This window comes from Cinclus cinclus, chromosome 11 (genome assembly GCF_963662255.1).
Source record: "Cinclus cinclus chromosome 11, bCinCin1.1, whole genome shotgun sequence".
In the NCBI taxonomy this organism is placed as follows: domain Eukaryota; kingdom Metazoa; phylum Chordata; class Aves; order Passeriformes; family Cinclidae; genus Cinclus; species Cinclus cinclus.
The window spans coordinates 21605483-21627486 of record NC_085056.1 but is presented as its reverse complement, the minus strand read 5'-3'; the positions used below and the strand labels follow the sequence as shown (position 1 = coordinate 21627486).

General features: G+C 48.9%; 1 protein-coding gene across 1 annotated transcript in view; it reads left to right on the top strand.

The window, feature by feature from the left end:
• The first annotated feature begins 224 nt into the window (after window positions 1-224).
• LOC134048159 (hydrocephalus-inducing protein homolog) overlaps window positions 225-22004 on the top strand; it is a 76158-nt gene continuing 54378 nt past the window's right edge. The window contains exons 1-13 of the mRNA XM_062499759.1: window positions 225-522; window positions 1388-1410; window positions 3591-3710; window positions 4477-4578; window positions 5727-5846; window positions 7594-7728; window positions 9128-9327; window positions 12486-12616; window positions 13929-14124; window positions 17604-17796; window positions 18860-18959; window positions 20147-20265; window positions 21448-21671. Of these exons, the coding sequence (XP_062355743.1) occupies window positions 225-522; window positions 1388-1410; window positions 3591-3710; window positions 4477-4578; window positions 5727-5846; window positions 7594-7728; window positions 9128-9327; window positions 12486-12616; window positions 13929-14124; window positions 17604-17796; window positions 18860-18959; window positions 20147-20265; window positions 21448-21671 (1961 nt within the window). The remainder of the gene's footprint in view (window positions 523-1387; window positions 1411-3590; window positions 3711-4476; window positions 4579-5726; window positions 5847-7593; window positions 7729-9127; window positions 9328-12485; window positions 12617-13928; window positions 14125-17603; window positions 17797-18859; window positions 18960-20146; window positions 20266-21447; window positions 21672-22004) is intronic.

The window sequence follows — 22004 nt, the reverse complement described above, 5'->3', positions numbered from 1 at the left end:
TTGGTTTTTCTTTTAGCACATCTTTATTCTGAAAGACAATGACAAAGAGAAATAAATACAGGATGTGGTAATGCCAGTCTTCTGGAGCACCAATTCCTGGCTGCTGATTAGGTGCTGAACCATGACACCAGGAAATTACTTCTGCTGCTTGTGTGTCCCTAAGAAGAACGGGAAGCTGCACGCTAGTGCCCAGGACCTGCAGCTCGCTGACTGGCACTTGCACGATGCGCCGAACACAAACTGTTGAGACCCTGGGTTTTCCCGTTCTGACGGGCGGCGCGGAGCTGGGTGCGAGGCTCTGGCGGTACCGAGCGCTGCCGCCGTGCCCGTCACGTTCCGGGCCCCGGAGCGGATCGCTCCCGCTCGGCCCGGGGACCGAGGGGCACCAAGGCTGGAACAGGCGGGGACCGAGCGGGGATCGAGGGGGGGAACGAGACGGGACCGAAGGAGGGAGCGAGGCCCGGCCGGCTCCGCCGCCCCCGGGCCGGCCCCGCCCCGCCTGTCGGGTGCCGCGGTTGCCCGGTAACCGCGAACGCGGCCCCTGCGTCTGCGGCGGCTTTGTGGCCTCAGCACCCGCTGAACGCGCTCCTGGCCCGCTGGTCGCAGCCTGAGCGTGTGCGGGCGGCCACACTGCGCCAGTGGCCAAGTGAATTGTTCTCAGAGCTTTGGTCTCTGAGGGCGAGAACTGAACTCGCAGAGCTTTGCTCGGGCCCTGCGAGCCGATGCTGAATTAGGTTTGAAGGTAAAGGTTGACTAAAGTTGCACTTTTTGGTTTTGTCACATCTGTGCTCTGAAAGAGAATGCCGAAGGGAAATACAGGATGTGGTAATGCCAGTCTTCGGGTGCAGCAGTTCAGTGGCATGTACTGAACAGGGGCTGAGTGGATGAACAACATATGGTCTACTGATTGGGCTTTTTTTCACTGAAGACATGCAACTTTTCCGAAGTATACTAGTCCATACATTGGTTTCCCTATAGTGACTACTTACACTGCCTAAAGGTGAACGAGTTCTGTTCAAGTTTCAGTGAGTTGTTACCATCTGGTTACTAAAATTATTAGGGAGACACTCCTGAATTAAGGAGTAAATGAGACCATATGCCAAAGTAAAGAATCTGCATTTCATGGAAATGGGAGGAAGAGAGAGAGAAAAACAAGTAGAAAAAGGGAGGGAGGGTGAAAGGCGTTTGGGAAGGGGGGGGACAAAGAGTGTCAGAGACGATTAAGTAGAAAATATCACCATACCTCCCTGGGGTGGGGCAAGTTTGACTCTTGTCTCTTGGTACTTTTGAATAATATAGAATCTTTAGCACCAGTACATCCTTCGAGTCTGCCATGAACTGGGCTCTGGATTTTCAGATCTGTTGTGTTACTTTGCATCTCATGCAGTCATCTGGTGCAAGGCCTCAGGCGTGGGTCTGGGGGCACTTTGGTGGGCTATGACACCCCCTCAGCTGCCCCCGTGGGAACGTCCTCTGGATGTGGTCTCGTGGGAGTGGGGAGTTTTAGAGCTAAGCCAGTTTGTGTGATGGAGGATGGGTGTCCACTGCCTATTGCCAGAGGTTACACCACACCCAAAATTTCCTCCTCCTCCTCCCTCTCTTGACGGGAGGTTTGTGTGCAAACCTGGCCTCAGCAGAGGAGCCTGTGGCTATGACTTCCCCACCCTGAACCCAGACAGAGCTGATTTTCTGGACAGCTGCTGCGTTTGGCTTTGTTGTGGATACATTTTTCTCCCTCAGCCTTGTTTACTTCTCCCCAGACATGAGATAATAGGACAATAGTGTTGCCTGTACCTTGTCTCAAGTTCCTTTAGGCAGCTTAGCTCACAGTCCAAAGTTCCAGCCAGGAGGCATTTTCAGCGAGGGGTGAGCTTCAGTGGTCACAGCTTCTTCATACAGTTTTGTCACAATGGGCAAAAAGTCCTTTAAAACAATATTTAAGCCATTCGGCATAGCATTCCAGTCTCTCACAAGTCCTGTGAGGAGCAGCTGAGAGAGCAGGGGTTGTTTAGCCTAAAGAAGAGGAGGTCCACTCTACCTATTTTAAAGTAGTATTTTAGCTACAGCTTTGTCTCTTTTAACTATTATTAATTTTCAGATTTTTAGCTCTGCTTTTCAGTATGATCCATCTTTGCATTGCAGAACATAGCCATATATTTAAAGTCCAACTAGAGGCCTAACAATACTAGCTACTTACTTCAGACAAGCACTTAGCTACTTTCAAATAATATAAAATTTTTAGCACCAGTATCCTTTGAGTCTGCCATGAATTGGGTTCTGGGTTTTCAGAGTTCCATTGTTGCTCCTTCCAGTTTTGTTGAGGCATTATCGTTCATCTGCGACATCCTGCCTCCACAATGGCTTCTGCATCCCCAAAAAAGACATCGACACCTCGTCTTTTGTCCAGGGAAAGACTGAAGTCTATTACTGTAAGTACCCACTGGGGCTGTGTTGAGGCTGGAAACCCCCCTCGTGTCCCTCCTCTCCCTGCCCTGCCTGTTGTGCAGCAGCACTGTGAAGCTGCAGAACCCCTCCCCACCTCTCTGTGCCGTGTTCCTGTGGCTGGGGGCTGTCCTGGTGCAGTAGGGAACATCGTGTGTTTCTTCAGGAACAGTCCAGTGTCTTGCCTGGCTGTGCCACCACAGCCAAGTTAAGCCAGGTTCAGCCAATGTAAAGCTGAAGCCCTGAGCATGTGCTTCTTTCCCTTTCCATTTCCCACGGTGATTCCTTCTGTCAGGCTGGACACTCACCTGTGCTGCTCTGACCAACCTGCTCCTGGGCATGTGAGGAGGGGGGGGGGGGGAAGCTCAAACTCTGCCCAAAGCCTTGAGAGACACGGCTGGTCCCAGCTGGGGGAGCTTCCACACCAGCTGCTCTGTCTCATCTCCTGTGTGGGGCACAGATCCAGCCCTGCAGACAGCAGAGGAGGAGTCAGGGCCACAGAAGTCCCATGGCTGGCTGGAGCTCACTTGACTGAAGATGCCCCAGTGCTGAGGTTCTGTCAAGGAGATCCCTTTGGTTTCTTCTGTGGAGGCATCTGTGAGCCCAGACAGAGAACACAAATGCTAATTAACAGAGAGGATTAAACTTGGACACACTCCTGTGCACCTCACTCTTGGTACAACTTGGCTTTCTTGTGTCTCTTGGACTCACCCAGCGGTGTTCTCTCCACGCTGTGAGTTTTGACTGTTGTGCAGGGATGGAGTTAGGGGAGTTCTGAGAGTTCCTCCCCACTCTCTGAAAAGGTCACTGCCTCAGTCCAATGACAGAAAAGAGGAAACAGATGCCCAAAGAGCAGAAATCCCCAAACATGTCACATCTAATCACAGAGAAGCTAATGGCACAGAGCCATGTGTTTGGAGCATGTGCATTATGAATTTACTGATGCTAAGTATTTCAGCAGGAAACTTCCAGGGCTTCCAGAACTATCCTAGATGATGGGGTCACAAATTATTCACCGGTGCCACTTGTTCAAGGAAAGCCTTTCTGAACAAGTGCATCTCTGAGGTTCTAGCTAACTTTTTTCTTTTTCTTTTCTTTTTTTCTTTTTTATTTTTTTTTTTTTTTTTTTTTTTTTTTTTGCCTTTCAGCTGCTTCCTTCTAAGTTCCTGAAGGAGAAGTTTCTCAATGTGAAGGAGGTGGCCAGCACTGGGGCGAGTTTTCTGCCCAAAATTGGCCCATTTCGACACATGAGTGAGACTTGTCAAAAGGTAGCCTTTTCCTGCTCTTTTCTATTCTGTTTGATGCAAAGTTGGAAGAGGGCATGTGCTTGTGACAGGCTTGTCTCCAGCAAAATACTTCAGTGTCCAGGTCCTGTTGTCATTGCCAACTGCTGGTAGTGGTGGACTTGGAGTCCTGATCTGCACCAAGCCAACACAAATAACCTCTGCTGAAGCTGCTGGTGTTTACTGGAATGTAGCTGCCATTGCTAAAACAAGGGGGGAAAGGCTGGGGACACAAAGACACAAAATTGCCATTTGCCATTCTCCTGCTGAAATAGCCACCTCTTGCTTAGGTGTGGTCACCATCAAATGCTTGGGGTCATAGGATTCCCTCCAGAGTGGCAGTGTTGGCCTTTGAAGGCCGAGGACCTGCAGTAATTCCTTCAGATTTAACAAAACTTAATGTGTTAATGTTTTGGGTTGGAACAATGTGTTGGGACCCGGATGGGGTGTTTGATTTTGCAGGCTGCCAGATGTACAGGGGACTCCCCCTGGGCAGAGACAATGGATGTGCTTTATCTGGATCAGTGCCTACATAGAGAGGTGTGTTTAAAGCTGCCTTTCTTGCAGGACTGGCTCAGTATAAAGCACTGTCCAAACAGGTAGGTGACCGAGGTGGGCTGTTGAGCAGGAAATTGGCAGCAAGAGACATGTAATACATGGGTTAAGGATTGCCCTGGAGAAGGGCCTTAGGAACACCTCAGAGAGGGGCACAACTAAGGGACAAGTGTGCTGCAGCCATTCCCTTCAGCAGATTGTGTCTCCTGTGAAGGCACACAGGAGACCTGCTTGTGTCTCTGCACTGACAGCAGTGCAGCTGGAGAAGGCAGACAAAGCAGGGGAGAGTTTTCTCAAAGTAATGTCTGCTCCAGAAGCATTTGCTGCTGTTGTGTCATTCCAGACATGCCTCTGCAATGATATCAAATAAGACAGCAATAATAGATTACAAGAAAGCACCCATTTAAAGCTCATGGAAAAAGGAGATACCAACTCTACTCTTACCCAAGTTGCTGAGGAAAGAACTGAACCTTATCATCATTCAGCATTCACTTCATTTGTCTTTTTCCCAACTTCTCTATTACTTTACTTTTGCCTTTACCTATGTTAGGAACGCACTGACGCTTAAATACAAGGGGACAAAATCATTGAAGCAAAAGAAAACTGTTTATTAGTAATGTTTCAGCTGAGGCAGGCGTGTCTCCCTCACCGCTGAGACAAACACACCGTCAAGTAAAATGGCAATCTTTCTATACCCTTTATACCTGTCCAGGGCACTCCCTGTCCTCTTTGCCAGTGGATGGGTACTGGGGAACTCACGTACTCTCCAGACCGCCAACTTTCCTGTGCCCTCCCCTCTCATCCTACTTCCTTTTGGTCAGGTCTTCAAGCCCATCCCTCTCCCAGCTCACAGCAATAACCAACCAACCAACCAGAACAATCCAAACCACAAACAACACATAGAACCAACAACTTTCATTCTTTCACTTAATAACCTTTTGGCTTCAGCAAAATATCACCTCATCTCTCACACCTCCTCTGGTACTGTTCTCTTCTTACTGATGTCTAAGTTCTAGATCAAAAAAGATATTTGCAACTGCGTTGGCCTCGGTTTCTCAGAGTAAAGGACATCCCAAAATTGTTTCCCAAGGGTCTGATGTAAATTTGCGGGTTTTACTGACTCCATGAGTGCTCAGTCAGTGCCCCAGACCTGTGTGATCACATGGGCACAGAGCTGTGCGTAAGGTAAGTGCTGCCTGGCATTCTGGAGAGGAAACCTGGAGAAATACATGCCAAAAGAGCAGCTTGGCTTGAACCTGCTCTGTGTGGCCCAGCAGCTCTTGATCAGCTCAGAGCGGAGGTGGGTGAGCTACTGTTTCCCCAATGTGTCCGGGGCACATGTGCTCACCCAGAGTGTGTACTTCAGTGGGGATCAGTGTAAAATTCTCCTTCATGAACCTTCCTCCCAGCAGCTGAACCTCTCCCTGCTCTCTCTTGCCTCTCCAGTTGTTGCCAGTTCCTCCGATAGAGAGCTTGCTCCAAGTTTCCCCACCAGAGATGGTATTTCAGAAATTCGTCGCTCATGAGGTCTCGGAAATGGTACTGTCTCTCACAAACAAGGACAAGGTAAGTGCTGGCACGTGGAGCTTCAAGACTGTGCTGAATGAGGAGAGTGGTGTAATTCCCACAGTGTACAGCAAAGCGAGTTATCTGCTGCAGCACATGCAGAAGAAAATGTCGCAGGTGGAAATCTTTGTGTGCTGGGAATTCTCCACTGACTTTGGCCATGCATTGATGGTATCCACTTCAAAGGAGTTTCCTTCTCTTGAAAGCTCTGGATTGATAGGAATGCTGGGGGCTGTACAGCTCTTACCTGCTCTCATGCTTTGTCTTGAGTGTATGCCACATCCTGTGTCTCCTTGGCTAATCTGGGTTCCTGGGAGGACTCTCTGCCTCTCTCAGCCTGTTTGGCTCCCTTTGTGCAGCTCACAGTCAAAGCCCAGAGGCTGAGTCTTCTCCAGTTTATGCTGGAATCACTTCTCTATGGCATTGGCACTGCAGGAAATGTGTTCTGAGACATCCCTGCAATCAGACTGATGTAGCAGAAGCAGGAGGAGGCCTTTAGGTGCCACTTCAGGCTCCTGCTAAGCTTCATCCAGCTCCACTCAGGTTTTCCAAAAGCAACATGGCGCTCTGCTTTCCTTTTGGAGAAACCACAGCACATCCAAAGCCACATGGTCCTAGAGGTTTTCATCTTCGCTTGAAGAAGTTGAGATTGTTTTGCAGTTTCCCAAGAGAGCTGAATGGGAAAAAGGTGAAAATGTCAGCAGTTGTGTTCCACTGTAAAGAGGAAAACTGAGACCATTTGAATTTCAGTCAGGGAAACATTTTCTCAAATGAAGCTTGTGCCAAGGGTGGGCTGGTGGGAAGAGACAGGAGGGTCTCAAAATCAGCTGGTTTTGACTTTTTGAGAGCATGTTACAGGTGCTCAGGGTTGATTATCTAAGTGCTGCAAAATGCACGTTTGCTGTGTCTGTGGTTCCCAGAGGGCAGGACCTGTCAGGAATGCCCAGGAGCCCAGCTTGCCTGCACAGGCAGCAGGAACCCCTGGAGAGCCAAGACTGGCTTTTAATACTGGAACCAGAGTGTGAGTCAGTGCGGGTCATGTTTCTCCAGGAAGAAAATGCCTTTGTAGCCCATAGTCGATGGGCACAGCCTGGCTGTGTTTCTGTCACCTTTAACAAGCTGATTGCTCTCATCATTTTGTGATTCTTCCTTGCTACTTTACTGCCAATTTAAATGCTCTTTGCCAGCTCCTTGTTTTAGGGATTGTCTTGCTGTGTTCCTTCTTTTGCTTTTCAGTTTGCTTCCATTCCCAATAAGGCCACAATATTTGGTCTCCTCTCTTGCTGGTCTGCCTGCATGGCCGTATCCCCAGAACTGCCTTACCCAAACCTGATCTGCTAGAAGGGAATTTCTTCCTTCCCTCAGGACAATGTGCTGTTTTGCTTTCCAGTAGCACATCCCCCCTCTGGAACACGACAGCATGGCTGTGTGCAGGCAGAAGCCAGCAGGTGTTTTGGCCTTGTTGAAGATGCAGATGACTTGGTTCAGGGGCTCTGTCCCCATCCTTCTGGTGCTGACCTGCTCAGCCCTTCCTTCCCACCAGACATTGCCCTACTGCCCCTGGCCAAAATGCTGCACCCAGACAGAAGGGGTTCAAGTTCACCCTTGTGAATTATGCGCCTGTACCTCCACAGCTGCAAGTGCTTTGGAAAAGGGGTCAGGGAAGTATGTCACCAGGACATGGACAGGTCTCCTCTTGATCTGTTTCCACAAGCGGCAAAATCATTGTTTCATGTCTTTCCTGCAGTTTACTCGGCTGGTGAAGGTCTACATGGAGAGATCACCTTATTTTGAGCTGTTGTGCCCCAATGATGCATACCACATCATCCCACCAGGCACATCTTCCCATGTGCGCATCCGCTTCACCCCCGACGAGACCAAGGTGAGACTGGAGGAGCCAAAACACAGAATTATCTCCAATGCCATTGTTTTCCCTGCACTCTGGGTACGGCCCACTCCATGCTGTGAGCTTGGCTCCAGGCTGGGGACAGGCAGCCTGCAGCCAGTCACACCTTGGCATGTGCTGTCAGGCACTGCAGCCAGGCCTGACGGGCTCTGCCTGCCCTCCTTGCACATTGCTGAGCATTCCCGAGGGAAGATGCACAGGGAGCAGTCTGAAAATAACAGAGGGGTGTTGATGGATATTCAGCCATCTCTAGGTACATTGGAAAGGGTTTAATTAGATGGAAAACAGTAGCGGAACAAAGAGCTTTCCTCCTTCCTGGCTGGCAACAGCTTCCCTGCCTCACCCTGGGCTGGAGCAAAGATGGTGCTTTTTCACACCCTCTGTTCTCCAGCCTTGCAGCTGTGCTGTCCCAGAGCACAAGTGACCATGACACAGCTGCAAGGCCAGGCCAGAGCATGTGCTATGCCTGTGAGCCCAGCCTGGCACAGGCACACTGAACTCTAGGGGCCCTTAGTCAGCAGCAGGTTGCTGAGCTGCAGGGGACTTGGACACCTGCCTGAAAGAGCTCGTGTAGCACAGGTACAACCTGCAGGCAGACCTGTGACCCCAGAGCCTGTGGCAGTGACACTGCTGCAGCTCTGTCTTCATGCCTGTCACTGTGGTTGCTCTGTTAACTGGAACCCATTCCATGCCAAGCATGCTTTTGTGTGGAGGTTTGAATACCAGTGCTGAGGCCCTGGCAAGTCTGATCTCAGCGCTGTGATCTGGAGGCTTGTTCATGCAGAAGGGTTTAGGACATGGCATGGAAGGGAGGAGGGAAACAAAGACAGGCTCTTTCCAGTAGCATCCTGCTGCCTCTTAACACTGTTATTCTCCTGACTTGGTTGGAGAGGCAAAGTTAGAGTGCAGTTCTGAGCCAAGTGATGTTTCTACACCAGGCCAGAGGTGCAGGAGCTCTTTGGGTACAACTGTTTTCTCATCTTCCTTTTGCTGCTTAGAGTCACTTTAACACTTTGTCCTATTCTCAAATAGCGGGGATAGAAACCTAAAGAGGAATGTCCTGTGTTCCCTAACCCCATGTTCCTTAGAAGGAACTTAGGAATTACTTAACATCATGAAAATTTAGAGTAAAAATTGTGGTGGCCTAGAGCAGTTCTCTGTATGATCCAAGTGACACAAGATTTTAGTGCCACTGAGACAGGTTTTGCAAAGTGCACTGCTGCCTTTAAAATGTGACAGTTTAGTACAACTTAAGCATTCATTTTGGGGTGGAAGAGGTAAATTGATGCCCTCGAAGGGTTATAGGAAATGGCTTTTCTTCTGCCATGGGGATGGCACTAAATGCCCTGTGCTGAGACAGTTTCTTTTCCTGCAGGATTATTCCCACGAACTCATCTGTCTCACTGCAAGGGACAGGATAGTTGTGCCTATTCAGGCCATTGCTGCCCAAGCTATCCTGGACTTCCCTGACCAGCTGGACTTCTCACGGTGCCCAGTCAAGTACAGCAGCCAGAAGACTCTGCTGGTTCGCAATGTTGGTAACGTGGAAGCTCATTACCAGCTGAGCACCCAGAGGTGAGGCAGCTCACGTGTCCTTGTGCAAAACACCTGTGGGTGATAACAGAGCTGGAAAAGAGCAACAAGAGAACCAGAGCATGGGAGCTGCTGCCCTGCAGCCCTGGCTGGAAATGGGCAGGATGTGTGGGGTTTGCTGGTGCTTCTCATGTTTTAAGCAGGATGCAGCCTTTGAGTTTTCTGTGTCCCAGATTTTCTGGAGGCTGCTGGAACCCTCCTGGGCACAAGCAGCTTCTGAAATGGTTACTCAGCACTGTCAGCCAAACAGACCCGTTCTCTGGGAGGCCAGAGGCATGTGGCTTTCCTGTGGTCCCTGCATCAAATGCCCAACATGAGCTGTGTTACAGGGAGCTGGTGCCGTTCCTGTCACTTAAAGCTGATCTGATTTCCCTTGTCAGCTGAGGGCATCAGTCACCTCTTCTGTTCTATGACAAGCCTTTGCAAGCCAGTTAAAATTTTCAAACAGATGATTTAAATCTCTGAATAAGATCTTGCCCCCATTCTTTGAGATTTCTTTTTAAATACTCTGAAGTTCCTGTATTTCTGCTGGGTTTTCATTTTAGTTTGTGTACAATGTTTGCCAAAAGATCATGAATTCTTCCTTGGGAACCTTCATAAAGGGTGAGCTCCTCTAATGCCTGTCAACATACCACATGCCCTTAGGAACATGCACAGGTGTGTAGGAAATACAAGATATTTAGTGAATATGTGAAAAGCAATTGGGCTGATTTAGAAGATAGAAGTATAGAAGTACAGAATAACTTCTGCTGGATGGGACCTCTGGAAATCATCTGAGCAGACCCACTGCTCAAAGCAACACCGGTGTCTGGGGATTGCAAGGTTCCATTGGGAGATCTGGACCCGCCTTCAGATGCCATACAAGAAAACAAACATACAAATGGACCTAGTTAAAAAGCAGAAGAAAACAACCCATTAAAAACTCCCTCCCTACCTTCTCTTTTCTGCCTTTTGGGTGCAGTAGTGATTCATTGAAAGGGTAGATCTAGATCTAGATCAGGATGAGAACTATCTTAAGGAACAGCTCACAATTAACAGACAAAAGGCCAAAATTTAGCCTGCCAGCCCCATCTCTTGGTAGTGGTTTCTTTTGGTTCTAGCAGTGTCAGCGATGTCTTCTTCACAGCTCTTCTATCTGTGGGCTCAGGGAACAGCTTCGTGATGTTGGCTGAAATTCAGAGGAATTAACTGCAGAGCTTGTGTCCTTGGGTCTTGGGGAGCCAGGTCTATGTGAGAGATGACTGCTACAGCCCTAACAGGGGAGTCTGCTGGGTACAGCCTGGGGTGGGATGTAGGAGATGCAGGGGCTGATTTGCGCTCAGTTTTTAGTCCTGACAATTGAGTCCTGAACTTGGCTGTATCCTCTTCTCTTGATCATTTGAAAATAAGAAGATCCCCTCTTTCTCAGGTGACTTCTGAAGTCACCCCCAGGACTGTTATTCCCATCCTGTCATCTGAGGGCAGGAGTATGTAACATGGGGCAAGAGTGGAAATGGGATAGATTGAGATGGGATGGCATGGCATGGCATGGCATGGCATGGCATGGCATGGCATGGCATGGCATGGCATAGAAAGTAGTGCTGAAGTGTGGCCAGAAATTCCCTTAACTGGTAGAATCTCTGTTCTGGTGAAATTTTTGGCGAAAGAATAAGGAAAAATTCCTGTGCCTTGCCCACATCAAGCCCCAGCAGAGACCTGCAGCAGTCCTGGCATCACTCCTGGGGCAGATGCAGGAGCACGTACAGTAATCCAGCTCTGGGGCTGGTGGGGTCTTGTCTTCCCTCCCCTCTTTCCAAAGTCTCTCGTCCAGCATATGAACAGTGCTGGCCCAAGGCTTCTCCCTCAGCCAGTAGTGATGTTCTCACTGGTGGTAATGGGAACAGCTCAGGCCCATAACTGCAGCAAGAGGTCCTTAATGAGCACAACCTCAAGCAAGTTCATCAGCTGTCACTGCTCACATGAATAAACTTCAGCTTGCCAGATGTTCTCCTTATTTTTGCATGCGATGCATGCATCACCTAACTCCACAGAACACACTCTTAAGTGACAGATTGACCACCAACAAATCACCGAGGCCAGGAACTTTTGTTTCCTCGGTGGTGCTGCAGAAGAGCACAAAGCCCAGTAGCTGCTGGGCAGAAGCACATTTCACCTGAGCTGTCCCTGAGCATCAAAGTACGGAGCCTTGTGTTTGTCAGGCAAGAGCTGTTGACCTGGTGACCAATCCTAATTGCTCCTGTTAAATCCAAAGTGCACCAACACATCTGCATAATTATTTCCAACACATTGCACAGAGTTTGTCTGGTGGGCCAAACAAACAGTTACCAGCCTGGATGACAACCTAGAGTCCCAGACTGCATTGCTGGTAAATACTCAGAAACCTCCTGTTCTGCTTCCTTGATGTGCTCCTGATAAGGATGCTACATTTAGCTGTGATTGGATCCTTCACACTGTACATGGCATCCTCCTTTTGGGTCTTGTTTCCAAAGTCACTGTATTCTCTGCATTTGCCCTCTGTTTCAGAGTGTGGACTGCTCCTTTTCTTAGAGCAGCTTCCATTGAAATGCTGATAAAATTTGCCCTTTCTAGGCTAAATCGGGATGTTATCAAGGTAAAATAAACCAAAGAACCACACTATAAATTCACAGTAATTATTCCTTGCTCTTCAAGGAAAAGTTAATTCTCCCTGTCTGATTCCTAGGCTGTAATCTCACAGGACAGGTAATGCCCTAACATTTGCATCTCTTGAAATGAGGTTTATAGGCAGCAGGAAAAGGGAAATTCCTGAGGCAGTCGGTGTCAAGTTGTGCATGCAAATAGCTCTTAAACTTCTCTGGGCTTTTCACAAACCATTCTCTGATGGGATTGCTGGCAGTCAGACCCTTGAGTCTCCTTGCAGGGGGCTGAATTCAGAGTACGGGGGACATAAGGTCATTTTATCCCACAGGATCTTTTGAGGGCTGGATCTCCTCAGAAGTGGGTCAGTAGCTGTTCCTGATCCTGTCTGTTCTGTCTGTCTTCTGTTGACTGTGATCTGTTTGCTCCCTGCTTGCCCAAGTGAGCTGAAGTGACCTGCACTGCAGAAGGAGTATCATCCCCAGATGTGGCCCTGAGTCCTGATCTCTGTCTTTGTGTTGCAGTCCTTTCTGCGTGATTCCAGACAGGGGAACTCTGGCCGCTGGTGACACCATGCAGGTGACAGTGGGATTTCACCCGCTGACGGTCGGTGACCATTCCGGGTCCCTGGTAGTGTGCTGCAACACAGGTGAGTGCTGGGCACTGCATGGGGCACAGGACAGTTCTCCACCATCACTCCCTGTTGTCCCATCCCCCTCGATTCCCTCTAGGTGTACCACCACCCCTGTTACAGCTTTACCCCAAAGAAAACTGAGAACTCATTGGTGTTTAGGGGGTTGATAAAGTGGATCCCCTCTAACAGGGCTGGGATTTTTGGAATCCTGTTTTGCTGGGAGTTGCTGAGTAGAGGAAGGAGGAATCCTGATTCTCCCCTATTGTGTGGCTATGCCTGGGTGCAGTTAAATTATTTTATTGTTGGGCAGTGCTGTATGTGAGGCGTGAGGTCTCCAGCACAGTCTCTCCAATGCAATGTATTCCTTGCACACCTCTGTCCCCATCTGCTGCTTCTCCATTGGCACGGACCCTTTTTCTGTTTTGGCCTCTACACACATATCTAGTTTCTGTCCAATAACATTTTCAGGCCCTCGAGTTCCTGTTTGGTGACAAATCAAGACAAATTTTTCCACGTCCCCATTTCCTAGGCCGCTCATGGATGTTGCAAATTTCTCACATCTATCTCCCATTTGATTTGTAGACTGAGAAATCCCATTCATTCTTCATATAGACGCTGCTCTGTACTTATTAATATTTCTTTTGTCCCTTTTAAATTTAATTTTAAATGGGTCTTGAGATCAGAACAATACAAAATATTTCAAGACTGATGTGGCTGTGGGTTTGGACAGGGAGATAATGATGATGATGATTTTCATGGTGTTCATTTTGTAGAGGTTTGTCATCTTGCAGAGCCGGGCTGGTTGTGTTTCCTCACCTGTGTCCCCTCCTGCTGTGGGCTGTCACTTCACTGGTTCCTCTGGGCCTCCTTTTTCTGCCCACATGCCCCCAGGCATATTTGCTTGTCAGCAACAAGGGGTCCAAGGGATCAGGAGAGACAGGAGTCTCGTGGGATGCCCAGGGGAGACCCTGGGCAAGGCCAGACTGAACAGGGCTCCTCAGCGTCACCTGGAGGGCTTTGATGCAGAAATCCTGGTGATCTGAGTGGGTCACCTGAGCACATCTGCCCAATCTCACTGTTCATACTGTCACCTTGGTGCCAAACCTCTACCAACACAGTGAGAAATAAGGTGTTTGAGGAGGTGCCCAGGACATCCTCACGCTGTACACACAGAGCTGTCAGGATGTGATAAATGTACTGATCCATAGAATGGTCATTCAGCTAAGAACTGTGACACTTCCTTGTGCAAACTGTGGTTTGCTCAGCTCCTTGTGCTTCCATCAGCAACTGAGCTGAGCAAAGACTCCTCTTTGCTTTGTTCCAGGTGAAAAAGGTATCTGCACAAACCTTCACGGAGAAGCTGTAGATGTCAACGTTGGGTTGAGCGCCAATTCCGTGAAGGTTGAGAACACTTTCATCACCACATCAAACTACACAACCGTGTTCATCGAAAACAGGAGTGACATCACAGCCCACTTCCAGTGGAAGACTTTTCCTACTGAGGAAGATGAGAATAAACTGAAGAGAAGGTTGGTTTGAAAGATGCATTTCAGAGAGATACATGGCCCAAGACTAAATCTAACGTATGGCCTCAGGGGGGTGTTGGTGCTTTTGAATGGTTTAGGCCAAGTAAACCATCCCTGGCATTAGGATGTGTGTCTTGGGCTTCAGGAGCTCAGCACTCAGCATTCCATTTCCATTTATACTCCAGCTAAGGATAGCATTTTGGGAAGGGAAGGTTGATTGCAGTGACTGGATTTCCTGAAGTTCTGATTGGGCTTTTGACTCTAATCTTCTTCCCACATGATTTGGCAACATCCTTAAACATTTCCTGAGTTGCCAGCCCCTCTTTCCAAAGGTGATACACCTACTTCCACCCCCCCCCCCCCCCCGCTTAGTTCCTTCAAAAGTTCCTTGCCCATCCAGGCTGGTTGTGTTCCCTGTCAGCTCATCTTTCAGCACACAGGGACAGTCTGTTCCTGTGCCTCCAAGACTTCTTTCTTGAAGTATGTCTATCCTTCCTGGACCCCTTTGCTTTTAAGGGCTGTTTCCCAAGGTACTCTCCAAACCCGTCTCTTGAACAGGCTGAAGTCTGCCCTCCAGAAGTCCAGAGTGGAAGTTTTGTTGATGCCTCTCCTTGTTTCACTGAATATTGAGAACTCTTTCACAGTCACTGTACACCAGACAGTGGTGAACAGATGAAGTTCATTAGTTCTTAGGGAATCTCCTGCTGATATCCAGTACCTGGGTCCCAGGGAGGCAGCAGACTTCCCTGTGGAATGGATCTGGTCAATACACAGGGCCCTCAGTTCCCCTTACAGGGGAGTCACCCACTACCACTACCCTTCTTTTCTTCTTCTTTTCTTCTTAGTACTTGAGGCTGTGATCTGGCTGACAGACAAAGTGCAACTGGGACATTCTCCAGACAGAATTTTTTCTTTAGTGTCATTTGCCTGACCCTCTGGATGCAGGGCCTCATACCTATTCTGTCAGGGCACTGGGTAGGTGATAGGGGTCAGGATATAATTTTATTGCCTCTCCAATAGAGAGCCATTTCCATTCCCCACTGTCTCCTAGGTCTCCTCCTTCTGCCTGATTGCAACAAGGGCAAGGCTCCTCTGACTCCTGCTGAGCTTCTCTCAGGGTTGGAAGGGTGTAACTCCACCAGTTAATTTCTGTTTTGCTCTCCCTAATGCTCCTCAGCCTTTGCACTTCCTCCTAAAGCTTTGCCTCCAGACAGAGCAGATCATTCACCTGCTGACACTGCACGCAGGTGTCTTTTGCACTATCCTCTGATATTAACACCAGGCTCAGACCCTCCTTGCAGCCAGGGGCTGGACAGCTGAGTCCTTCCTGGGGGGTTCTGTTTGAGTTAGTACACTCTTGCTGGCAGAAGCAGCAATGGCTTTTGATCATTTGTAAACCATTGCTGGGGGGGGAGGGGGGGGGAAGAAAAAGAAGAAAGAAAGAAAGAAAGAAAGAAAGAAAGAAAGAAAGAAAGAAAGAAAGAAAGAAAGAAAGAAAGAAAGAAAGAAAGAAAGAAAGAAAGAAAGAAAGAAAGAAAGAAAGAAAGAAAGAAAGAAAGAAAGAAAGAAAGAAAGAAAGAAAGAAAGAAAGAAAGAAAGAAAGAAAGAAAGAAAGAAAGAAAGAAAGAAAGAAAGAAAAGAAAGAAAGAAAGAAAGAAAGAAAGAAAGAAAGAAAGAAAGAAAGAAAGAAAGAAAGAAAGAAAGAAAGAAAGAAAGAAAGAAAGAAAGAAAAAGGCAATCACCTCTCAACCAGCCAAAAGACACAACCCACTACACAACGAGGGTGGATGGCTGCACCCTTTCTGCTCAGCTGCTTGCATGAACTGAAGTGCAAAATTGAAAAAACACCACACAAACTGCTGTGCCAAAACTGCCATGTAAAAACTGCTGTGCCAAAACTGCCATGCCAAAAAACTGCCATGCCCAAAACTGCCTTGGCAGAACTGTTGTGCCAGAACTGCCATGTCCAAATTGCCAAGCTCCAGTTTCCTTTGGGTCAGGTTGCTCACACTCCCCAGAGTAATTTAAAATTGCCTCCAAAGCACCAGGAGATGGACCCTCACCCACTTGAATGGCTGGCAAGCGGATCCTTTAGTGCCCTGGACTTCTTGGTTTTCCACTGTTCTCTATCTACTTAGACAGCATCTCACTTCCATACAAGCTCCCCGTGCTAAAAGAAAATCCTCTTACCTTCTCTGGCTACTTTCCTGGGCTGTTGATTTCCATTTTTTCTCATTTGGCTGCCTCAGCCTGAATGCCAGTTGATCCACTTTTCCCTCTGAAGCAACTAGGTTTCCCCAGGGTAAATTTCCAACTGGTTTTGGTTTTGTGGGTTTTTTTCCCAGTTACATCTGTCCACATGCTAGTTAAACTATCACCAGGACATTTTCTCCTTCCTTCCTTCCTTCCTTCCTTCCTTCCTTCCTTCCTTCCTTCCTTCCTTCCTTCCTTCCTTCCTTCCTTCCTTCCTTCCTTCCTTCCTTCCTTCCTTCCTTCCTTCCTTCCTTCCTTCCTTCCTTCCTTCCTTCCTTCCTTCCTTCCTTCCTTCCTTCCTTCCTTCCTTCCTTCCTTCCTTCCTTCCTTCCTTCCTTCCTTCCTTCCTTCCTCCCTCCCTCCCTCCCTCCCTTCTTTCCTTCTTTCCTTCCTTCCTTCCTTCCTTCCTTCCTTCCTTCCCTCCATCTTAGGGATGGTTTTATCTCCAAGACCACTGTCCTGCTGTCACAGAAGCTTCTGAGATCTCAGAGCAGAGAGGACTTGTTTATGAGAGGAGGTAGTGCAAGATCCTTTCCCTCTCAGGACATTCTACTACCATGTACTGGCATGGGACCCAAAAAGCTCTGGATCATGAAAAGGTCTCTCCAGGAGTTTGCTGTCTCCCTCCTGCACAACAAAGTCCCTCGCTCTCTCAGAGCCTCTCTTTTCATCCATATAAAACCTTGAATGTCACTGAAGGGGTTCGGTGTCTCAATTAATTGATTTCCTTTGGAAGTGCTCTGGGATGCTCTTGTGAAAGACAGAGTAGGGAACAGGCCAGGTCCAAAATGGAAGAAACAAAGAGTGATGCTGGTAACACGTAGCTGCAAACCAGCATTGTCTCCCCTTCCCAGGGAAGTCCTGCAGTGGGCACTCCGTGATCTTTATCTGCCTCCCCCGAGCAGCTCAGGGGTAGGAAAAGCCAGTTGAGGTGCCTGGTGGATTCTCCCTCAGTTTTGGCAGAGGCTTTGAGCCAGGGGGTTCTTCTGAGGGGTGCTGGCTTTCCAAAACTCTCCTGAGCTTGCAAGTGTACAGTAAAACTACCTGCTGTGCCAGTGAACAAGTTATCCTCTCATTGATTTGGGACCCCCGTGGTTTGGGGTCAGCACTTGCTGGGGAGCTGCTGCTGCTCCTCCCCAAGTGCTTTGCTCTCCTGCACTCAGACTTCTCTCTGCAAATGCGTGGTTTATTAAATGATCTGCTGGCTTTGTCTCTCCCTGTGGATGCAGGCAGTGCTATTTTCTGCAGCCACTGACAGAGGTATCGCTGGAAAACTTCATTGAGGAGAAGAATATAGAGCAGGAGAAGGGCTATTGTGAAGATAAAACTGCCCTTGTGAGCCACACAGTCCAGGAGGAGATGGCAAAGGTGCAAGAAGACCCCATGCTGTTCTCCGATGACATTTTTTCCATTGAACCAGTGGTAAGTGATAGCATTTTCCTCCTCTTCCTCCTCCCTCTCTTCCTCCTCCCACCCTCCCTCCCAATCCTCCTGGATGCTGATGCACTCACTCAGCAGATCCTCAGGTGGATCCATGTGCTGGGAGGAAAGACATCATGTCTCTGGTGGGGCTGCAGAGCTCGCTGCTAAAAGCAGTTCTGCCCTGCAGGCTCAAGGCAGGGAGCCTGACAAGGCTGAGCTCTGCTGCCAGGGCTCCAGCTCAAGGGCACTCGTTGCGTGTCCTTGCACTGTCCACAGGGTCCAGTTCTTGTAGGTACGTGGTGTGCAGGGTTTAGCAGAGGGTGTTGGAGCTCTGCCAGTTCCCATCTTGACCTGAAGCATGCAATGGTTTGCTGGGAAAAGGAGGCCAAATTCAGCCCAAGGTTAATCCTAGAAATGCCAATCCCTTCCTGCATCCATGACTTGCACTATTTCTGAGTCTCCCTTCCTGTGTCATCTGTGAGCCTGGACTCAAGGCTGGAAGGTCTAAATGGGCCTTTTGAGTTCTCTTGCACACAGGGACAGAAAGCCTTTCCTGTTTGTGCAAGCAAACCCCCATGTCCTCCCATCTGCCAGAGCCCTGATTCTGAGTATTGGTATTGTGAGAGATGATGAATGCCTGGTGCCTGCACAGTGCAAAATCCCTTCTCATCCTGGAGTAAACCCTAGAATAATGCCAACCTCCGCTTTCTTTCAGAACACGTGAAACTATTCTTTTTATTTCCAAGGAAGGGGATCATGTTCTCTTCTTGAGAAGAGCCACCAGTGCACAATGGCAGTTCCACACTGCTGTAGCTGACAGCAGCATGATGTGACCAAGAGCTTGTGTCAGAGCAGTAGGATTGTTGTGGAGAGTGGGAGCTGATCAGCTGAGCATTAACACACACTTCCAGCACTGTGTTGAGCTGGGTTTGGAGTGTTTCCTTGGGCTCCTTGTGTTGTTCATTCATCATTGATGCTCTAAATAAAGGCTTAGCGGACTGAGGTTGAAAACAAGAAATGTGAAGTTGGAAGATTAACGTTTTGCTGTCTCTTTGTGCCTTAGGAGGGAGAAATTGGGCCGAACTGTTGCACCAAAATCAAGGTGACCTTTAAACCTCTAGAAGCACTGGAGTATCGAAGTGTGGCTTACTGCAACATCTCAGGTACAGCTCCTTTCCCCTGCTTGTCTCACCCACAGTGAAGCCATGGTGCAAGCCTGAGCCCGCTGGGCTCCCCTGTAACTGCTGGGAAGAGTCCCTGCTCAGCAAGGCAGAGCTGGCACATTCCCACTGTCCCTGCAGCTTCCAGGGAGTCTCTCGTGCAAGGCCAGGGCTCAGAACACCTGTGTCTGGATTACTGATCCCAGAACAAGCCAGGCAGTGCAGGGAGACGTTTTCATGCCATGACTTTGCCAGCATTTCCACAAAGGCCAAAGAGCTACAGAGCAGAACAGCTTTAGTGAACCAGCACTAAGCCCCTCTAGACCACTGACCTCCAGGATGGGTCCATTTGACATGGATCCATCATCAGGCAGTAGGAGCTGAGTTAGAAATGTGCTCCCTGCCCCTGGATCACATCCCACTGCCCAGACACCAGCAGACCAGAGGTGGCTGAGCCCTGCTGAGCCCAGGGTGTTTGTAGAAGGACCACCCTCAGCCAGCAGCTTCTTCTCTCCCTGTGTGGGAATTGTCGCCTTGCAGCTCTGTCTGTGGAAATAGAACAGAGTGCCGAGTGTCAGAAGTTGAGGGCTTTGGCAACAAAGTTGTGTGCTACTGGGCTAGACAGTTTGGCAGTTGCCAAACCATGAGCTTTGTGCCTTCATTGAATGGATTTCAAAGCTCCTCTAAGTGCATGGGAAAGAAGCCATAGAATCATAGTATGTTAATGATATTAAGGATGGAATGGACCTTAGTGGCAAGACCAGGTAGCTCCAAGCCCCATCCAGCCTGGCTTTGAACACTTTGGGGCTGGAACCTCCACAACTCTCCTGGGAAACCTGCTCCAGTGTCTCCCCACCCTCACAGTACAAAATTTCTTCCTAATATCTAACCTAAACTTCCTTTCTTTCAATTTTCCCCATTACTTCTTGGCCTGTCACTACAAGACATCAGGGATGTTTTAAACTCGGCAGATGGGTGGCTAAAATTGGAAAGCAGCCCAAGGAATGGCTTAGAAATTGGAAGTCAGCCCCAAGGAATATCTCACAAGGGAAGAGAAGAGTCCAGATCTTCTCCTGTAGCAACAGGAGCTGGTTGCATCTAGCTCAGAGTCAGGGACTAGCATTGAGGCAGCCTGGAAAATGCAGTATAACAGAGAGAATTATTGTACTGAAATGGACATCTCTCCCCAGGCCGAGAGAGCAGGCTGCCCCTGCACCTCATAGGGGAAGGCCAAGGACCCTTCGTTGAACTCAGCTCTCATACACTGAACCTTGGGAACATTTTTGTCAACACCCCCTACGTCTATGAGGTGAGCAGCAGGCCTAGGGATGGATCCTGATGGCTCCTGAGGCAGCAGCAAGCCTGGTGGATCTGTGGAATTCCTGCCAACCTGGCTAGTTGTGAGCAGGGAATATTTGATGTACTGGTCAAATCTGGGAGGTCAGGAAGGTGTGTCTGTTGTTCATGAAACCCCAATCCCTGCTTTTGTGTGGCCTTCCTTGGGGATCAGCTGGGAGGCTTCCTGCAAAACAGCCCCCTGGCATATGAAACCAGCACTGGGTTCAAAAAGCTGCATGTTCAGAGGCTTTTGTGGCAGCTCCAGACACAAGGCACCTTTGTACTGAGCTGTTCAGAAGCAGCTGGAACAAACTGGCTACGTTTGAGCTTCGGTCCATTGCAAACGATTTTCAGTCAGGTGTCTCCTGCTTATTCCTGGAAGTCACAGGAAAGCCATCCAGCCCTCTGGCTCAGTGCTGGCCCTTTCAAAGGGCTTGGCAGTTCTTCCCTTGCTGACCAGTCCCGCACCACACTTCAGCCTTGGTGCATCTCTGACTCTAGAAAGAGAAGAGTGTTCCTAGGAATAAAGCAAAGGATTTTTCTACCTATTTGCCTTCCCCCTCCCCGCCACAGTAGTGTCAAGTTTGCAAAAGAAAACGGAGAACAACTAAAAGAGGTAAAAAATGAGGCACTACATCATGCTAGACACTTTCAAGAGCTTGGCTGTGGAAGAGAAAGACATGCTGAGTTTTCTTACCAAAAGATGGTGCTGTCTATACATTTTGATGCTGATGCCTCATTTTCAATGTATTGTTTTCATGATATGGGACAAGGTGAATGAGTAGATGGTACTGCTGGAGCTCTGTTAACTGGGGCAGCAGCAGCAGCTCTGTGGTGATTCACTGTGCAGCTGCAATCACCCCATGCTGCTCTCAGGGCCAGGTCTGAATGAGCTTGCTGATGCTGACCAGAGGTGGACTGCTCTGTGTCCATGGGATAGCCCCAGAGTGACTCTGGTTATGTGGAGTTAACACTGCTTTGCATGAAAACCCAAAGGCAGAACTTGTCCTGTTGTATTTTTTTGATTTCTGCCATTCAGCATCACAAAGCATCTTCTGCTGCTTTTTCTGGGTGTTAATTGTGTCATTAGACAACAATTCACACAAAGGGAAGACTGCACGTGCATTTCCGTTTTGCTTTCTTGCTGCTGCAGGTGAAACTGATTAACCAAGCACCTATTGATGCTCCCTTCACCTATATCTGTACAACTGCAAACGTGGGCTACTGCTTCAAGTTTGCACCTGAGGAGGGCATCATTGCACCAGGTGGGATCCAGACCATCCAGATCTCCTTCAATGCCACCGTACTGGGGAGGTTTGAGGAAGAATTCCAGTTCAGTGTGGCTGGATCTCCTACGCCTGCAATCCTGACAATCAAGTAAGGACTCTGGGAGCTTGCTGGGCACATCTGTAGCTGTCTCTGGGACATCCCCCACCGACCTCATTTTGGGGTCAGGAAGAGAAGAAAAGTGCTGCCTGAGGTCCTCATCTCTGCTCTGATTGTGGCATTGCCTTAGGGGGGAGGTGCCTGCTGCCCTGTGTGCTACCTGAGAGCTGGAATGACACCTCCCTGCAGGGATCTCCCTCTGCCTTGGGCCATAGCAGGCAGTGGGAGGGATCAGCTTTGGGCAGTAGCTGCTCTGGGATGTCCCACCTGAACACCCAGCAAGGCTCCCAGGGCTTTGGAGATGGGCCAGCCTGGGTGATTCTG